The 18,801-nt window shown below is 43.1% G+C and overlaps 1 protein-coding gene across 1 annotated transcript in view; it reads right to left on the bottom strand.

The window, feature by feature from the left end:
* Positions 1–201: 201 nt before the first annotated feature.
* LOC133463942 (TBC1 domain family member 12-like) overlaps positions 202–18,801 on the bottom strand; it is a 37,940-nt gene continuing 19,340 nt past the window's right edge. The window contains 13 exon segments of the mRNA XM_061745764.1: positions 202–1,154; positions 4,741–5,000; positions 6,612–6,721; positions 6,828–6,956; positions 7,168–7,239; positions 7,383–7,477; positions 8,318–8,401; positions 8,477–8,583; positions 8,667–8,740; positions 8,743–8,786; positions 9,813–9,895; positions 11,807–11,835; positions 11,837–11,929. Coding sequence (XP_061601748.1) covers positions 1,084–1,154; positions 4,741–5,000; positions 6,612–6,721; positions 6,828–6,956; positions 7,168–7,239; positions 7,383–7,477; positions 8,318–8,401; positions 8,477–8,583; positions 8,667–8,740; positions 8,743–8,786; positions 9,813–9,895; positions 11,807–11,835; positions 11,837–11,929 — 1,251 coding nt within the window. The 3' untranslated portion in view covers positions 202–1,083.

The raw sequence follows: 18,801 nt of genomic DNA, 5'->3' as shown, positions 1-18,801 counted from the left end.
GGATATATATTCTTTGTCGGCACTACCTTGTTCTCTATAGCTGATATAACATGAATTACTCCTATGTGGGATCAATAAAGTTCTTATTTTTGCCATCTGAGAAAATTAAATATATTATATTTGGTGCCTAACTGTTTCCCAAGTATATTAGTGCGTGTGTGAATGAATAAATGAGACGTAAAACGTAAATTTCTTTGTAGAAAGGCGCTTTATGAAAATAAGTCCATTTACTTGTATTAGTTTACAGCGCAGTCTTGCCACATCCAATATGGCGGCGACGTTGACGTATCGCAGCAGCGGACAAAACCACTCGATGGGGCATCTACGTATATAATGTCTATGGTTTCAGCCGGTACAGGCCGGTACTAACGCCCCCGTGTGGCCAGACGTGGCATCGCTGCTCGGAGGAAGAGTTTAGTTTGATTAGTCCGGATCATAAAGTCTGGATAAGGAGGAGGAGCTTACAGAGACGCAGCATGATGATGTCTCTCGCTTGAGACAGGTTTCAGGTCTGAACCGGTTGCTCGGGGTTACCAACCGCAGTGTCGTCTCCTCCCACCAGGTCGTTGCACCAAAACTCACTTTAGTTCTTTGTTTTTTTTTTTTAAACAATGATTTTTTTTTTTTTTTAATTCATCACACTGATTTATTCTCCAAGCGACGTGGTTGGATGACACCGTTGCCGTGGAAACGGCATCTCAACTCTTCTTCCTGAAGGGAAAACAAGGCCGCTGGAACCTGGAACTAGAAACTAAAAAAAAACGAGCCTCATCCTCCAGGGAAATGTCCTCAGAGACCAGATCCGGGTCCAGGACCTCCGTCAGAAACCGGAGCTGAAGCCTCCGCCGCCGAGACCGGGGTGAATAATAACCGTTTAACGCCATCAGGAGACGCGTCTACATGATTAAAGGCTCTGACACCCAACGTCTAAGTGGTTCAGGTGGTTCAGACTCAGATCCAGTTTCAAGAGAAGCAGCAGAACCAGGGACACGCGAAGACCTGCAGCTCCACCATCAGGGTGGAGGTTCTCCGGGACCGGAGACGGTCCGGCGCCGCGGCGGGGAGAGGGGGCGTTAGCCGCCGTTAGCTCCTCAGAGCCGGGCTGCTGTTCTTCTCCAGCTCTTTACCTCCGTCCTTCATCAGCGCAGCGAACAACCTGCAACACAGGAGACGTTAGTCCCAGCTGACCCCCCATCTGAACCTCCCTGGTCCGTGGACTTCGCGGCCATCCGTTTTTTTGTTTTGAAATTACAAAATAAAAATAGAGAAATAATCCAAATCCAAATATCCCCATCTTTTGTTTTGATAATAAAAAACGGAAAACGGATGGTTATCCATTATCCGATTTCAAATCGAAATCGGGAATTAAAACAGCGAGTCGGGTCAGTGTATCTTTTGGTCATTGGATTTTTTCCATCATGAGTGGGAATCAAAAAACAAAAAACGATTGGTTTATTTGATTTCCTTTTAAAACAAAAAACAAATATTGAATTTACACTGCATTTTTTCTTTTTTTGTGTTAATATGATTTAACAAAGTTTCAAAATACGCTTTTACTTTCGTTTTCTATTTTCATATAAGAAAAAATGAAATCAATAGTCAACAGGAACGAAAAAAACGAACCAAAAACAACCGTTTATTCATATTCGTGCACCGGAAGTTACAGATGGAGGACAATAATTTTGATGTTTTATTTGATTAATTAAACTGCATTATTTTTCTGTTTCATATGTTTTGATCTTTTGTCTGCATTCTAATCACATATTTGTATGACACAGGCTAATCCAGATGCGTATGTCTCCTGACATTTCAGTGCACTAATTGTGGATTACACCTGCATTTTTCCTTCCCTCCTCTTTTCTGTCAGTGTGCAGTTGAGGCAGTTATGCCGTCTTTCATTGATTAGAAAAAAAAAAATCAGTGTTACAACTTTTCTTTTCACTACTATTAGGCTACGAACATGACATGTCCTTTTGACGAGGATCCAATTGATGCAGGTGGAGCATTAATCCACAGAGAATTTAATATAGTCTTACGTTGAGAGCTGATCATTAGACCACGCATAGGCCTAGATGTATTATCATATTTAGTAAAAATCTACTTTAAATTATGTAATTGATTACAATCACTTCTTGTGAGTAAATACTTTTGTTTGGACTTTTAAAACGTCTGTAGGCGCGCTCTCTCTCTCTCTCTCTCTCTCTCTCTCTCTCTCTCTCTCTCTCTCTCTCTCTCTCTCTCTCTCTCCTCTCTCTCTCTCTCTCTCTCTCTCTCTCTCTCTCTCTCTCTCTCTCTCTCTCTCTCTCAAAAATTATTCATAGCCTAATATATTATCTTATAAGCTATTAGGGCCTGTATATTTTCGTTGTCTGTGTTGTTTTTATCTGTCCCTTTTTTAAATCTGTTTTTGAAGTGCCTTGCAAAACTTAGAAAAGTTCTATGACAATAGAGTTTATTATTTTCATTTTATCACCATCTTGTCATTTTGTGGGTAAAAAAGCCAAAGTTAATTTTATTTTACCTTTTGGTCTAATAGATGTATTATTATTGTTGTTGCTGTTGTTCTTTATTTTGTATGGATAGATATTTATCTCTGCGTTTTTCCTGTGTGTGTTTCTTGTTTCAAGTGGTAATTGATGCGCGCTGCGTGACCGTTTTACTATTTAGGCCACTCAGTGTCAGACCTGAGCCAGAATTTATGAATGAAGATTGAATGACACAATGAGTGACGTGTTTTTTCCACCTACATGAACTGTCTGACAGTTAACCTGATGAAGGTCACAGCCTACCCAAACGTTGTAACAATTATAGCACGACCTTCGGCATAATGGACTGTCGGCATATTGTAGCCTATTCTAGTTTTTTTTTTTTTATTATTATTTTTCCGTGCTTTTCACGACCCTTCTCCCGGTAGAAAACATGGAGGCTGCAGTGGAAATCATGAATGACCGTAAACACCAGGTCAAAGCAGCAACGGGACTGTGGTCATTTGTTGTGGGGATAATGGGCTGACGTCAGTTCTAGAGCTTGTTAAAAGATAGAAAAAATGTTCTTTACCACAGGCTGCTGCATGTTAGCATCTCAATATCATGTGAAAGTTCACTCTTCTGATGGATTTGAACTACATGCATTTGCAGCTACAACAATGTCAAGACGTTCATTCATGATTTCCACTGCAGCCTCCTTGTTTCTACCGGGAGAAGGGTCGTGAAAAGCACGGAAAAAATAATAATAAAAAAAAAAAACTAGAATAGGCTACAATATGCCGACAGTCCATTATGCCGAAGGTCGTGCTATAATTGTTACAACGTTTGGGTAGGCTGTGACCTTCATCAGGTTAACTGTCAGACAGTTCATGTAGGTGGAAAAACACGTCACTCATTGTGTCATTCAATCTTCATTCATAAATTCTGGCTCAGATCTGACACTGAGTGGCCTAAATAGTAAACGGTCACGCAGCGCGCATCAATTACCACTTGAAACAAGAAACACACACAGGAAAAACCGAGATAAATATCTATCCATACAAAATAAAGAACAACAGCAACAACAATAATAATACATCTATTAGACCAAAAGGTAAAATAAAATTAACTTTGGCTTTTTTACCCACAAAATGACAAGATGGTGATAAAATGAAAATAATAAACTCTATTGTCATAGAACTTTTCTAAGTTTGCAAGGCACTTCAAAAACAGATTTAAAAAAGCACAGATAAAAACAACACAGACAACGAAATATACAGGCCCTAATAGCTTATAAGATAATATATTAGGCTATGAATAATTTTTGAGAGAGAGAGAGAGAGAGAGAGAGAGAGAGAGGAGAGAGAGAGAGAGAGAGAGAGAGAGAGAGAGAGAGAGAGAGAGAGAGAGAGAGAGAGAGAGAGAGAGAGAGAGAGAGAGAGAGAGAGAGAGAGAGACTACAGACGTTTAAAAGTCCAAACAAAAGTATTTACTCACAAGAAGTGATTGTAATCAATTACATAATTTAAAGTAGATTTTTACTAAATATGATAATACATCTAGGCCTATGCGTGGTCTAATGATCAGCTCTCAACGTAAGACTATATTAAATTCTCTGTGGATTAATGCTCCACCTGCATCAATTGGATCCTCGTCAAAAGGACATGTCATGTTCGTAGCCTAATAGTAGTGAAAAGAAAAGTTGTAACACTGATTTTTTTTTTTTCTAATCAATGAAAGACGGCATAACTGCCTCAACTGCGCTCTTGGTTGGTAAAGAACAGCTCATTCGCGCGCTTGCTTTGTAAATGCCAGCTTCCGGTGCACGAATATGAATAAACGGTTGTTTTTGGTTCATTTTTTCGTTCCTGTTGACTAGTGATTTCATTTTTCTTATATGAAATAGAAAACGAAAATAAAAGCGTATTTTGAATCTTTGTTAAGTCATATTAACACAAAAAAAGAAAAAATGCAGTGTAATTCAATATTTGTTTTTTGTTTTAAAAGGAAAATCAAATAAACCAATCGTTTTTTGTTTTTTGATTCCCACTCATGATGGAAAAATCCAATGACCAAAAGATACACTGACCGGATAACGATCCGTTTTCCGTTTTTTATTATCAAAACAAAAGATGGGAAACGGATTATTTTGGATTATGTCTCTATTTTTATTTTGTCATTTCAAAACAAAAAACGGATGGCCGCGAAGTACACGGACCCTCCCTGAACCCCCCCAGACCTCCCTGGACTCCCCCGGACCCTGGACCCTGACCCACCTGCGTCCAGCGGCGGTTCCGGCTGACCATGTGCGTGCTGGCCATGGCGGTGAAGAGCGTGTGCGGCTGCAGGTCCTCCGGCAGGCGGGTCAGGAACTGGGCGATGTGGATGAAGTCCATCTGCAGCAGCACGTCCTCGTAGAGCCGCAGGATCCCCAGACCCGTCCGGAACAAGCTCTCCTCGCCGTCGCGGCAGAACACGTCCCACACGCGGCACGCCACGTCCAGGGGGAGGGACTTGCTGTACAGGGTGAAGATCCTGGAACCACAAGCAGACTGATGAGAACCGGTTCTTCTACGAGCGCGTTTACGAACCGACGAGATGCTGCCGGCGATACTGAAGCCCCATAACCTCTTTAATCTGACGTTGTTTCAGCTTCCTACTTTAATCTGTAATCTTTAATCAGTATATACTCTAAAAGTATACTTAAGTTCGACACACTTTTGAGTAAATATCAGTGCATTAATTCGGACGTACTACTCAGAGCCACACGGCACTTCCTGCCGTTGGGAGGGGAGTTGTTAACATGGTAACAACTCCTGTCACAGCAACAGTAGCAGCACTGCTCCGCTCTTTCTCGTTTATCCTGGCCCAAACAAGATGACATTTCTCCTGCGCTGTGTGGTTTTATTCTTACTTCTTTTTTAAACTTTGCAAATACATCCACCCACACAATAATGTGATAAATGATGAAGTCATCTGGTTAATATCTTATGGAAACCAAAGCAAAATCACACCTAATTCCTCACATTTTAATTGTAGCGTGATGGTGCTGCTCCATTTTTCAAATCAAATCAAACTTTATTTATAGAGCACTTTTCATACAAAAATTGCAATACAAAGTGCTTCACATAAAACAAATAAACACAAGACGTATTAATGCCCTGCCGCCCTGCCCCCCTCCCCCCTCCCCGCACACACACAGACAGACACAGGCACACCACAATTCACCCAAGTTACACACACAGACACACACACAGACACACGGTGCAGACATGGCTAGGCACAGAGGATCCAGGAGAGGAAACGGTAACAGGGAACCGTCCACGCCAGGAGGTCTCATAGCCCGCAGCTACAAGGGGGGCGGGGGGGGGCCACAGAGACCATCCCGGCCCGGACGGATAGAGGAGTCCACACCACAGCGGTGAAGCCGTGGTGCAGAGCTCCACAACCATCCAGGACAGAACCACCCCCAGGACGACCCCCTGCAGGCCAGAGTCACTCCCAGCATGGAGGCTCCCCATGAGGAAACACTGGAGCTAAAAGCTACAAGAAAGCAGGATAAAATACACTAAAAGAGTTTAAAAGAGTATAACATAACATAAAATCCTAAAAGTATGTCTAGAAAGCAAGACATTAAAAACTAAAAGAATAAGACAGTAGAATGTATAAAATAGACCATAAATAACGACTAAAATATTTAGATAAAACATTGAGATAAAACAATGAAAATAAAATATGATATAAAAGGTTAAACTAAATATAAAACAGAGCAGTAAGATCCAATAAAAATAAGGGTGAGCATAAAAAATTTAAAAGAGTTAAATGAGTCAGTTAAAAGCCTGATTAAAGAGATGGGTCTTGAGCCTCTTTTTAAAAACATCAACATTTTTGTTGGTTGCTAAGTATCTGCGCAGCACTTAGCAATCAAACATTGCTGCATTGCATTGTGGGAAGTTTCTGCTTAGCTAGTGTCCATCAATCCACACTAATACATTTCTCCGGAATGAGTATGGATAGCGCATACTATCGAGTACGTACTAATGTTTCGGACGCACTAAAAAATCTCACATACTGTTTTTGCTACTCATTAGGGTGGAAGTGTGGAGGCAGCTCTTGTTCTTTAGGGGGCGGTGGTGTGTAACTCACCAGTCGATCAGGTAGAGGTCGGGCGTCAGGTTGTTGCTCTGGAAGTGGTTGAACAGACGCGGCAGATTCTCCTCAAAGAAAATCTCAAAGGCCGAAAAATACTTCAGCATCTGAGACAGAGGGAGAGGTCAGAGGTCAGAGGTCAGAGGTCGGAGGTCAGAGGTCGGCTGCCTGCCGGGTCAGCGCCGGGGGAAGCAGGGGATTGTGGGTACGCACCAGCTCGTGGTCCACGCGGAAGAAAGCCATCTGACACGGCTTGTTGAGCAGGTTGGCGAAGGTGATGAAGGCCTCGGCCTCCTCCAGGTTGAGGATCAGAACCGCAGCGATGAACGACATCCCCTGGACCTGAAACGGTACAGGAACCGGGTCAGAACCAGGCCGGGAGGTCCGTTATACGACAGCAGGACCTTCTCGTTAAATATATTTCACTTTGGTTAGTTTCAGAATCACACTTGATCTTCTTGGCTGTCTGAAGGTTTAAAAGCTTCTACAAAGACGTCAGAAATGAGACGATGTTTCACCTGCTGATGTTTAATAAACCGGTTCAGAAACTTACGTAGCCGATGTCGGGTCGGTAGCAGGTGTAGGCGCCCAGAACGCTGTGGAGCAGGTCGTGGTACGGACCGCCCTGCAGAGACGACACGTCAACACACTCACAGGTGTGTTATATGCTGCAGGTGAAGTGTGTGTGTGTGTGTGTGTGTCTGTGTCTCCTGCAGGTGTGTGTGTGTGTGTTTGTGTGTGTGTGTCTATGTGTGTCTCCTTCATTACCTTCTGGAAGATGAAGAGCGACGGGAAGGTTCTGGATATGTCCAGCTTGATGAGGTCCAGACTGGACTCTCTGTCGGCCAGAGACGCTCCTCCATCTGGCAGGAAAACAGATGATTATTTTAAAATGATTAATCAGGCGATTATTTTATTGATTAGTCGACTAATCTAACGAGTAATTGGACTATTACTCGTTTATTCTAACAATAATTTTTCTGTTTGATTAATAAAAACCATAAATGTATATTTTTATATTTATTTGGTACATTAGGGTTTTTATTAGTTTTTTAAACACAGTTTTACACAGCAAAATAAAAAATACAGAATAAAAGTATACAAAATAAAAAGACCTGTTTCACTTTCAGTCAAAAAAAACACTGCTGTGCACAATGTTTGGAATACACTTGTAGTGTTGTGAGGGTTCAGTGCATTTTTATCCCCAAACTGGCAGAAATCCGATCCGTACTTCCAAAACAAAGTCGGCTCGGCAGCAGCTACAACCCATAGCTACGACCACGGAAGCCTTTTATTTATTCATCATAAAATGGTTAAGCAGTGCTCGGGGCACCTGTAAAACAGAGAAGTTATGTGGACGGCTGCACCTTCAACCGTGCTATCAGCTAATCTCATCAAAATATTTCGTTTTTGCAGAAAACCTCAGTTTTTTTTAAACTCACTACACGGTACCTGAAGTACTTTTTATTTATATCTAGTTGCTGTTGATTTTCTTCGGTCCAATAATTAGAAATAAAGTGATTTAAAACCCCGTTTTTACAAATGAAGAGGATGGGAGAGATGACAGTTTTGACTTCTTGACCTAGCAACAGGGCTGAGGCTTGACGAAGGGTCAATTTAGCGTGATATTGATTTGAGGTCATATCGCTCAGCCCTACTAGACATCACCGGTCCCAGAACCCGGCTGGAGGACGGCCCCGTACCGCTCTCGCTGTCGTTGACGGAGCTGGTCTCGCTGTAGCTCCTCCACTTCTCTTTGGCCCTGGACAGGAAGATCTCGTAGAGTTCTGCAGGACAGACACGACGCATCAGTACCGCATCAGTCAACGACAGCTTGACGGTGCCGACGGCGGCGTCTGTACCTGGCGTGATGTTGAGCTCGTTGCCGATGGCGAGGCTCCACACTCTTCCCCTGACGCTGGGAGGAAGTCCCTGCCACCACAGGTCCCGGACCCGCCTCGTTCCCTTCCTGCACGACACCGGAGGTAAACAAGCAGCACACACACACACACACACACATAAACATACACACACACACTCCCGGGGACCTACATGGTGTCCCAGTGAGGCAGGATCTCGGTGTTCCAGACCACCATGGCGTTGGAGATGCTGTCCTCCTGCCTGTGTGTCTCTCCTTCATCTGGCGCTTCTTCTTCTGGGCTTCCTTCATCTCTGCCGGGACATCGACACGTTCAGCTGACATACCTTAAGCCGGGCGTACACTGTGCGATTATCGCCTCGTTTTGAGCCGATTTTCCAGTCGTGCGACTATTTTTTGGATCGGGCCGGATTTTGACCCAATCGTTGCTCGTGCCTCGTGCAGTGTACGTGGGGTAACGACGAGAGATTAACACCTCACGACGAGCTCCCGATCACAAATCGTGAGCTTGCAAGAAAATCAAGTGTGTTTGAAATCCTGGTCGCTCCGTGTGAAGGAATCGCACAGTTGAAGCTACGGCCCGATTTGCCTCGTCCTTTCGCAGAGAGCATGCGCAATCTCTGATGTCACGTCAAAAAACTATTATTTGTAGTTTAAGTGTTGCAAATTCACATTACAAATCATGTTTTAATAGCCGAAAAAAAGACTGCATTTCCACGTACGGTGCGCGTCGCGTAGTAGGCGTGTAGGAGTAGGCTCTGCGTTGGTGTAACACGGAACCATAAATCAGCCTCCAGTGTGCGCTGTTCTCAACACTTCTCTTCTCTGTTGTGCTCATTTTGCTGCGACGTCGGGTTCCTCCGCCGAGACACAACTTTTGCGGTATGCATTCATTGTTGTGTCTAAAAATGATGGGCAGTGCCCACCCAATCAGAAACGGTACAGATATTTTGGGATTTTTTTATATATATAAAAAAAATAAAATTATAAAAAATAAAGGATCCCCATAACCTTTGATCGGGTGGGCAGGACGCAGGTTTGGGTGTGGGCACAGCCCACCCCTTCCCCAAAACAAGCCTCGAGTTCCAGTACACAGAGGTCCGACGGGAGGATTATGATCGTATAGTGTGAGCAGACGGGTCAATCCGAGCATCGGGTCGTACAGTGTGAGACCATAAATTGTGGGCTGTGAACTTTTAAACTCCGCGATCTAGTCGTGCAGTTTGAGATGGGGCTGAATCAAACGATTTAAAATATGGCACAGTGTATGCCCAGCTTTAGCCAATCACATGACCTCTGCTGGCGTCTGGGCCGCTCACCTCTCCGCTTGGCTCCCGCCACCATCTCCTCGTACTCCTGCTTGTGTCTCTGAGTTTCCTCCTCGGACTTGGCCGGCAGGTTCCTGACGGACAGACGGACGGTTAGAGACGCCTGAACTTCTTGAACTAAGAACTGGTTTATTTTGGTGCAGACAGATGCAAGGTTCCCACTTTTCCCTGAAATTACTCTCCAGGACATTTTAAGCTGACATTGTAATTAAGGGAAATTAATGAGGTTAAGTCGACATGAAACGTCATTAATCTCTAGTTTCTTCTCCCATCCATCAGTATTTTAATAAAACAGTTCCCAAAGTTTTTTATTCACTTACTTCCTATTGTCAGACAATAAAACAAGTGTGAAATACTGGATAAAGCGCAGCCCACTGAAGAAAAATCATTCTCCGTTGCTACATTCACTAACAAGGTTGGAGGGGGGCTTTCCCAGGACAACTTACTGTATTTTCCGCACTACAAGACTGTCTCAGAAAATTAGAATATTGTGATTTTCTGTAATGCAATTACAAAAACAAAAAATGTCATACATTCTGGATTCATTACAAATCAATTGAAATATTGCAAGCCTTTTATTATTTTAATATTACTGATCATGGTTTACAGCTTAAGAAAACTCAAATATTCTATCTCAAAAAATTTGAATATTCTGGGAATCTTAATCTTAAACTGTAAACCATAATCAGCAATATTAAAATAATAAAAGGCTTGCAATATTTCAGTTTATTTGTAATGAATCCAGAATGTATGACTTTTTTTTTTTTTTTTTTTTTTTTAAATTGCATTACAGAAAATAAAGAACTTTATCACAATATTCTAATTTTCTGAGACAGTCCTGTATAAAGGCACTTAAAAGGGTTTAATTTTTCTCTAAAATCAACAGTGCAACAGTGCAGATATGAATCTTGTTGTCCTTACTGACCTCGGACCATTTTTATGTGATACGCTGAGCTCATAAAAAAACTTGATCCTTCAGATTTAGTGTCTTCTGTAGGGAGAAAACTCTGCTTGATCCATGCTCGGACCGTTCAGGCACGTTAAAGTCTGTCCTTGGTTGGATACGGGTTGCAACGTCAGACAATGTTAGATAACCAATTATGTAGCTGAAATCAACCATCATCCAACATCTAGTTACCTTTCTGTAATAAGATGTCAACATCAGGATTTTAGATTAAACCCAGTTTTCAAATCTGTATCATAATTAATTATAATCAAATGTTGGAATACAATGTTGTTCCAACCTCACACTAACTTCAGGTGTCAACGATGAACCAATCAGAGAACAGGAGTCTTACCTCCTCCACTTTTTATTGGTGGATTCGTGGAAGACGAATGATTTAAAATGTATATTTCTGTTTTAGTTACAACTGAAAGATATTCTGAGTTATTGTGAATAAGTTGAATAAAGTTACCAGACTGTTTTGTTTTGCTATATATGTTTTATCACTCGACTTATAATCCGGTGCACCTAATGGTCCGCAAAATATGGTAACTGTTTCCAGGACGTTTGACCTTTTTTAAATCATTTTCCAGGACGCGTGCGAACCCTGAGATGTTTACACCAAAGAACCTCAGAGTTAACGCAGCTTTCTTTCATTATTCTATAGATCACATAATTAAGTTTTTTTTTTTTTTTTTTTTTTTTTTTTTTTTTTTTTTTTTAAAGATATTTTTGGGCTCTAGTGGCCCTTTATTCAAGCTGCAGATATGAAGAGGGGTAGAGAGAGAGATCGGGGATCACATGCAGCAAAGGTGCGCAGGCCGGGATTCGAACCTGCGACCGCTGCAGGAGGACTGTAGCCTCAGTATATGAGCCGCTGCTTAACCCACTGCGTCACCGAGCGGCCCCACATAATTAAGTTTTAAGATGTTTGTGAAAATGTGTTGGAGGAGTTGGTTAATAAGGAGGTAATGAGAGAGGTATGAAGCAGCTCCGAGGTCACATGACCCGGGCGGCTCCAGGAGGGTCGGGGGTCACTCACGAGGGCCGGTCCTCCAGGATGAGCGCCGTAGGTGGAAAGAGGCTCGAACTCCAGGTTCTTCCTCCTCCCGGCAGACGAGGGCAGCTGAGGACACGGGGACGAGCCCGGGTCGCTCTCCTCCTCCTGCAGAGGAAACAAAGATCAGTCAGAGAGAGCTGGATCCTCCAGTCCAGAAACACCACGGTCTGAATCTGGGGATGCAGTGGTGACAGCTGGAACATCTGGATAGAAAACGTTCACTCTTGTCATCAGACCAGAACAGGACCAGAATCCAGAACCATCAACTGGTCTCATGACCACTTTCATTACAGTTTCTTTCTCAATGTTGGACTTTTATTCCGTTTAAATATGTTTTCTTTTGTTGACAGTAAGATACGGGTGGATGTGAGTGGGCGGAGCCTCCGTCCTGAGGTCAGTTCAGGTCGTCTAAATCTGAAGGATCTCATCACTGACTGCGTTTACATGCATCAATAACCCTTTTAAAACCCGAATATTGGCAATAACCCGAATTTGCACGGCCATGTAAACACCAATAACCCCTTTGAATAACCCGAATTTGCTCATATTCGGGTTTTTAAAATCCACAATATGACCCCTGGGTTACTCCTTTTCTAACCCGAATATTCAGTCATGTAAACGCCTAACGGAATATCCCCATCAAACGGAACAGGAATTTGTTTTCTGCACATGTTCTGTTCGCAAGGAATCCTGGTCTTTTGAGTCCAGGAAGTTCTTATAAACACGGAGAAACGCAAGACCAGGAGGAGACTAATCACTTCATAAATGTAATGAAGGATATGAACATTTTGACATTTGTAGACGTAGAAAGTACCGGGATAGCCAGATTTACAAGAAGGTGAGCGAAAAGTTGCGCGAAGCAGCATTTGTTTTGAATTTGGAAACAGGAAGAAGAAGCGGAAATGACGGTAATTGCGTCATCACGTTTTCCGCGCGTCGCTGGTTTGATCCAGATATCCCAAATGATTAATCACCATGTATACAGGGATAACTCTGTTTGCTCACGCATGTAAACAGAATATTCCGAATGTTTCAGTAACCGGAATATTGACTTTAACCCGAATTTTGACTGCATGTAAACGTAGTCACTGTTGGAAACTTTAAAAGCCGTATGAAGGATCCTGCAGCAGCTACTTTTCACACTCTTTGTTGTTTTAATGTAAAATCTTAATCTTGTGTTTTAACCTAGCACACATTTTTATTTATCTTGTTGAGTATTTTATTTATTTATTTTATTGATTGAGTGGGTGGTGTCTGTTTTTAATTGTTGCACTTTTAATGTTTCTCTGGCTGCTGTCTTGGCCAGGCTTCCCTTGAAAAAGAGGTCATTGTATCAATGAGACCGACCCGGTTAAATATAGGTTAAATTTTAAAAAATTAGGCGTTTGTGTGTGTTACGAACGAATGGGCTCATTCAAGACCTCTGCCGTACGCAACGCCACCACTCGGCCAGCAGGGGGAGACACAGCTCCGTCTCCCGGCTGGAGGACTCCGTGGCAGACAGACTTCCCTGGTCACGTGTTGCAACAGCATCATGTGACTGATCCAGTGACTCCCAGTAAACCCACGGGAATAAAACACAACAAAGCTGCCAAGCTGCTGATGTTGAAGCGTCTGGAAAACACAAAGCTCTTTCAGCTTTGAAACAGAAGCTGGTCACCTCTCTGAACTCAGACTCGTCTCAAGTGTGAGACGAGTGTCCCCCCCAACAACAGCCTTCACAGCTGCACGATTCAACAGAGTTTCTGTTGACTGAGCTGACAGGAAGCAGCTGATGAAGACTAAAGGAGAAGTGAGCAGTAGTGGTTTTAACCCCTGAACACGTCTGGGGGGCCGAAACTGAAAATAAGAGTTTCAGTTATGAACTGGAACCAGAGGTGTCAAGTAACGAAGTACAAATACTTTGTTACCTTACTTAAGTAGAAATTTTGGTTATCTATACTTCACTTGAGTAATTATTTTTCAGACGACTTTTTACTTTTACTCCTTACATTTTCACGCAATTATCTGTACTTTTTACTCCTTACATTTTAAAAACAGCCTCGTTACTCTATTTCATTTCAGCCTTTAAAAAAAACTATCCAGTTAAATTGCTCCATCCGGATAGAGTGAATTTGGTTGTGGTTGTTTCAGATGTTCTTGTCCAGTTTTGTTCTTACATCCGTTCCCTCAGATTCCTGCAACTAAACTTGGATGTACATTCCAATAAAGGTTAGGATAAATGATAATATGCCTCTGAAGTTTGACTTTTTGCACCATTACAATACTTATAGGCAACTAGTCATCATATCTCCTGCTCTCTGAAACACATGTTAATGCTCAATAGTACACATATATGGTTCTTTAATATATTTGCATTATACTAAGATGCTTCATTTTCAATGGCTTTTGTCCTTAATGGCTTTTTTCCCCCTTACATTACTTTTACTTTTATACTTTAAGTAGTCTTGACTTTTATACTTTTACTTGAGTAAAAAACTTGAGTTGATACTTCAACTTCTACAGGAGTATTTTTAAACTCTAGTATCTATACTTCTACCTGAGTAATTAATGTGAATACTTTTGACACCTCTGACTGGAACACATTTAAAAAAAAAAAAGAAAAAAAAGGAGGGGGGTTAAAGTCAACAAAACCATTGCTAGTGGAAAAATAAAAATAAAAAATTAGCTGTGAACAATAAATTATGTTGAGTTTTTTTGTCAGTTCCAACTTTCTGTTGGTGTTTTGCCTCAGAGGGGGCGGGGCCTCAGTTACTTGTGGTGCCTTATGCCTCTTTTTCCATCGTGCTGTTTTAGCTTGGGCCTCGGTCCTGCTCTGTACACCAGAGATTACCGGTTCTGGCCCGGCAGAGGTCCAGCTCTCACGCTGGGAGGTGGTCAGCTCTCCGGGTCAGGACCAGGTTGCTGGATGAGGTCACGTCTCTGTGCGCCGTCCGCTCTGCCGTTGCCATGGATCTGGCGCCGGGCTGGAACGGACCGGACATGGACCTGCCACCGGCCGCCAGCAGTCATGGAAAGAATTAGTGAGGACTGGTTCTGGTTTTCTCCGGTTCTTGTGTTTGTGTTTCCAGCCACGTGGACGCTGCCTCAGCCCCGCCCCCGGCGGCGCCACCTGCCGACCAAACCGAGGCAGCTGACGGAACCGTCTCTATAATTAAAGCTGCAGATTCCTCTGAACCAGAACTCTGAAGCTCCGGCTCTCAGACCGGCGGATCTTTGTCTCCATCGGAGACAGACGAGCTGCTTTTAGAGTAAAACAGGAGAGAAGGAAGACCCACTCATCCTCCTCTCTTATTCCTCCTCCTGATCTCATTCCTCCTCTTCTTCCTCCTTTATTCCTTCTCTTCCTCCTCCTCTCTTAGCCTCCTCCTTTCTTATTCCTCCTCCTATTCCTCCCTTATTCTTCTTCCTCCTCCTCTCTTACCCTCCTTTCTTATTCCTCATTCTCTCTTATTCATCTTCCTCCTCTCTTATTCCTCTCTTCCTCTTATTCTTTCTCCCCCTCCTCCCCCTCTATTCCTCTCTTCCTCTTATTCTTTCTCCCCCTCCTCCCCCTCTATTCCTCCTCTTCCTTTCTCTTCTTCTTCCTCCTCCTCCTCTCTTATTCCTCCTCCTGATCTCATTCCTCCTCTTCTTCCTCCTTTATTCCTTCTCTTCCTCCTCCTCTCTTATTCCTTCTCCTCTCTTATTCCTCCTCCTCCTCTCTTATTCCTCCTCCTCTTCCTCCTCCTTTATTCCTCTTCCTCCTCTCTTACCCTCCTCCTTTCTTCTTCCTCCTCCTATTCCTCCTCCCTTATTCCTCCCCTTCCTCCCTTATTCTTCTTCCTCCTCCTTTCTTATTCCTTCTCTTCCTCTCTTATTCCTCCTCTCTTATTCCTCCTCCTCCTCTCTTATTCCTCCTCCTTTATTCCTTCTCTTCCTCCTCCTCTCTTATTCCTCTTCCTCCTCTCTTATTCCTCTTCCTCCTCTTCTTCCTCCTCCTCTCTTATTCCTCCTCCTTTATTCCTTCTCTTCCTCCTCCTCTCTTATTCCTCTTCCTCCTCTCTTATTCCTCTTCCTCCTCCTCTTCCTCCTCCTTTATTCTTTCTCTTCCTCCTCCTCTTATTCCTCCTCCTTTATTCCTTCTCTTCCTCCTCTCTTATTCCTCTTCCTCCTCTCTTACCCTCCTTTCTTATTCCTCATTCTCTCTTATTCCTCTTCCTCCTCCCTTATTCCTCCCCTTCCCCCTCCTCCCTTCCTCTTATTCCTCCTCCTCCCCCTCTCTTATTCCTCCTCTTCCTTTCTCCTATTCTTCCTCCTCTCTTCCTCCCTTTCTCTTCCTCTTCCTCCCCCTCTCTTATTCCTCCTCCTCCTCCTCCTCCTCCTCCTCGTGTCTTCCATCTGGATCCAGACCACATCTGGCTCTGATCCTGCTGAGTCATTACTTCTGGCCGCCGTCATGTGACCGGAGCGCCGAGCTCAGCATCTGTCTGCTGTTTCTCATCCCGCTAGGAAAGGTCAGAGGTCATCGCCAGAGCTGCCACGGAGCTGCAGCGCCCCGGCGCCTGGCCCAAGGACACTTCGGCAGGAAGGGGGGTGGATGAACACCTGGTTAACTCTGAGCAGCAGGAAGCTGCTGCACAACGACCTCTTTAAGGGTTTCGGGGTGATTCCACGCCGCCGCCAGCGTCAGCGGCGCCCCGCGGCCCTCAGAAGCCCGGACTTGTTCCCGCCGCGGCGTTTCGGCTCAGACGGGGACTAGAGGTGCATTATGTCCTCACAAAGACGCCCATTCAGCCGCGTGTGGACGACGCCACCTGCTCTGTGAGCTCTGCAGCCGCCATCCTCCTCCTCCTCCTCAGCAGCGGTTGCCTAGCAACCACATGCACGCTCATGTAAATCCACTCCACAGACGTGTGAACAGATGCATACGAGGCACCGGGCCGTCTCGAACCTGCAGCCCGCCTCCGGCCCCGTCACCGGTCCAGCGGAGGCGAGGGTTTACTCATCACAGAACTAGGGCTGCAACGATTCGTCGACGTTGTCGACAAAAATCGATAATCAAAATTGTTGACAATGAATTCCATTGTCGACAATTGTCGCCAGACGTGTTTTTCCAATGGAGTGAGGCGTCTCACTTCAATACGTTCTCTGCCGAGAGTCGCGCATGCGCGATAGCGTCTCTGCCGAGCGGTAGCGGGTAAACAATAATGACGGCGTCCTGTAGAGCAGCTGCGCGTAACAAAACTTCTAAAGTTTGGGAGCCTTTTAGCCTCGATACGGTAAATAAAAAGATGACTTGCAAGGTTTGCAAAGCCGACCTTACTTATCACGGGAGCACGTTGGCAATGCACAAGCATTTGAAGAGAAAGCACGTCGGGTCTGGGTGACGGGTTTCAACAAATGATACACCAGTTCAACCCAGAGCACGTCCTGCCATCCAGAACCCATTTCACCAACTTGATAGAGAAAATATGAGACGTTTTATTATATTTTTTATATAACACATTTGCCTGTTCTTAAAAAATGGAAAATAATGGACAGAGGTTTATTTATTCATGGATTTATGTCTGACTGATCACTGTGCCTGTCCTTGGTTTTAAATAGGACATTTTATTAAGTTTTTGTATGAACAGCGGCAAAGTTGAATAAAATATCTACAGGACTGTCTCAGAAAATTAGAATATTGTGACAAAGTTCTTTATTTTCTGTAATGCAATTAAAACAACAAAAATGTCATACATTCTGGATTCATTACAAATCAACTGAAATATTGCAAGCCTTTTATTATTTGAATATTGCTGATTATGGTTTACAGATTAAGATTCCCAGAATATTCAAATTTTTTGAGATAGGATATTTGAGTTTTCTTAAGCTGTAAGCCATGATCAGCAATATTCAAATAATAAAAGGCTTGCAATATTTCAGTTGATTTGTAATGAATCCAGAATGTATGACATTTTTGCATTATAGAAAATAAAGGACTTTATCACAATATTCTAATTTTCTGAGACAGTCCTGTATTTTTCATTGAAGTACCCATCTTTCTCGTATTTATTATCATTTGCCACATAATTAAAGCGACATACTAAATTTAATAAAAAAATTACTAATTATCCGATTAGTCAACTTATCGTTTCAACAGTCGGTGACTAGTCGACTATTAAAATAGTCGTTAGTTGCAGCCCTACACAGAACTGGTCGCCATGGTGACGAACAGGATCCAGCAGCGTTTCTGGGCTGCAGGGTTGAGATGAGCTGAAGGTACGAGGAGGAGCAGCTTCCCAGGACTGTTGGGGCTGGAAAATACTTGCTGTCTGAGTCTGCGTTTGCACAGACAACCAGCTGCGTTTAGAAACGGACTTCGATCTCGCTCCACGCGAGGAGAGCACGTCGTACTGTAATACAAAGTTACGATTCCACCTATTATAGACGCCACCGTTAAAGTACATGATTGTCAGCCTCTTTGTGTTGTAACGTTCATGATTTTCACTCTAAGTGATCCTCGCACTTCCGTGTCCAGTCAACTGTGTGCAAAACTAGCAGAGCATTGAATCACAAGACACGTTACACACGGTCACAGACACACACTTTGGATGTTTCAGCTTAAATTTCTAAATGTTATATTAGTTCAGTAAAGTTCATATTATCTATATCTACTATAGCTTGTTTGGTTTATTCTGGACGGTTTGTCATGACACTCCTGATAAAATGCCTGGTGCTTCACGGCAAACTGTGTGTCTGGTGACAAAATAAATTACACAAGCTAAAATGAGTTGTTTACTGCATGAGCTGTTGCATTTTTTTTTCTTTTTTTGCACTTTAAATGGATATTAAAAGGCCTATTTGAGTTATTTATTTCTTAGTTATTTATTTCATGCGAATAACATTTGAATTTTTTTTGTTTATGCCCAAGAAAGGAATGTTTTGTTGGACACCAGAATAACTAGTGCCATGTTTTTGCCTTTAAATATGTTTAAAGGTATGAAAACATTAAA

The sequence above is a fragment of the Cololabis saira genome, chromosome 17 (assembly GCF_033807715.1).
Source record: "Cololabis saira isolate AMF1-May2022 chromosome 17, fColSai1.1, whole genome shotgun sequence".
Classification (NCBI taxonomy): domain Eukaryota; kingdom Metazoa; phylum Chordata; class Actinopteri; order Beloniformes; family Belonidae; genus Cololabis; species Cololabis saira.
The sequence above is the reverse complement of the archived record's forward strand: the minus strand, read 5'-3'. Positions and strand labels throughout refer to the sequence as shown.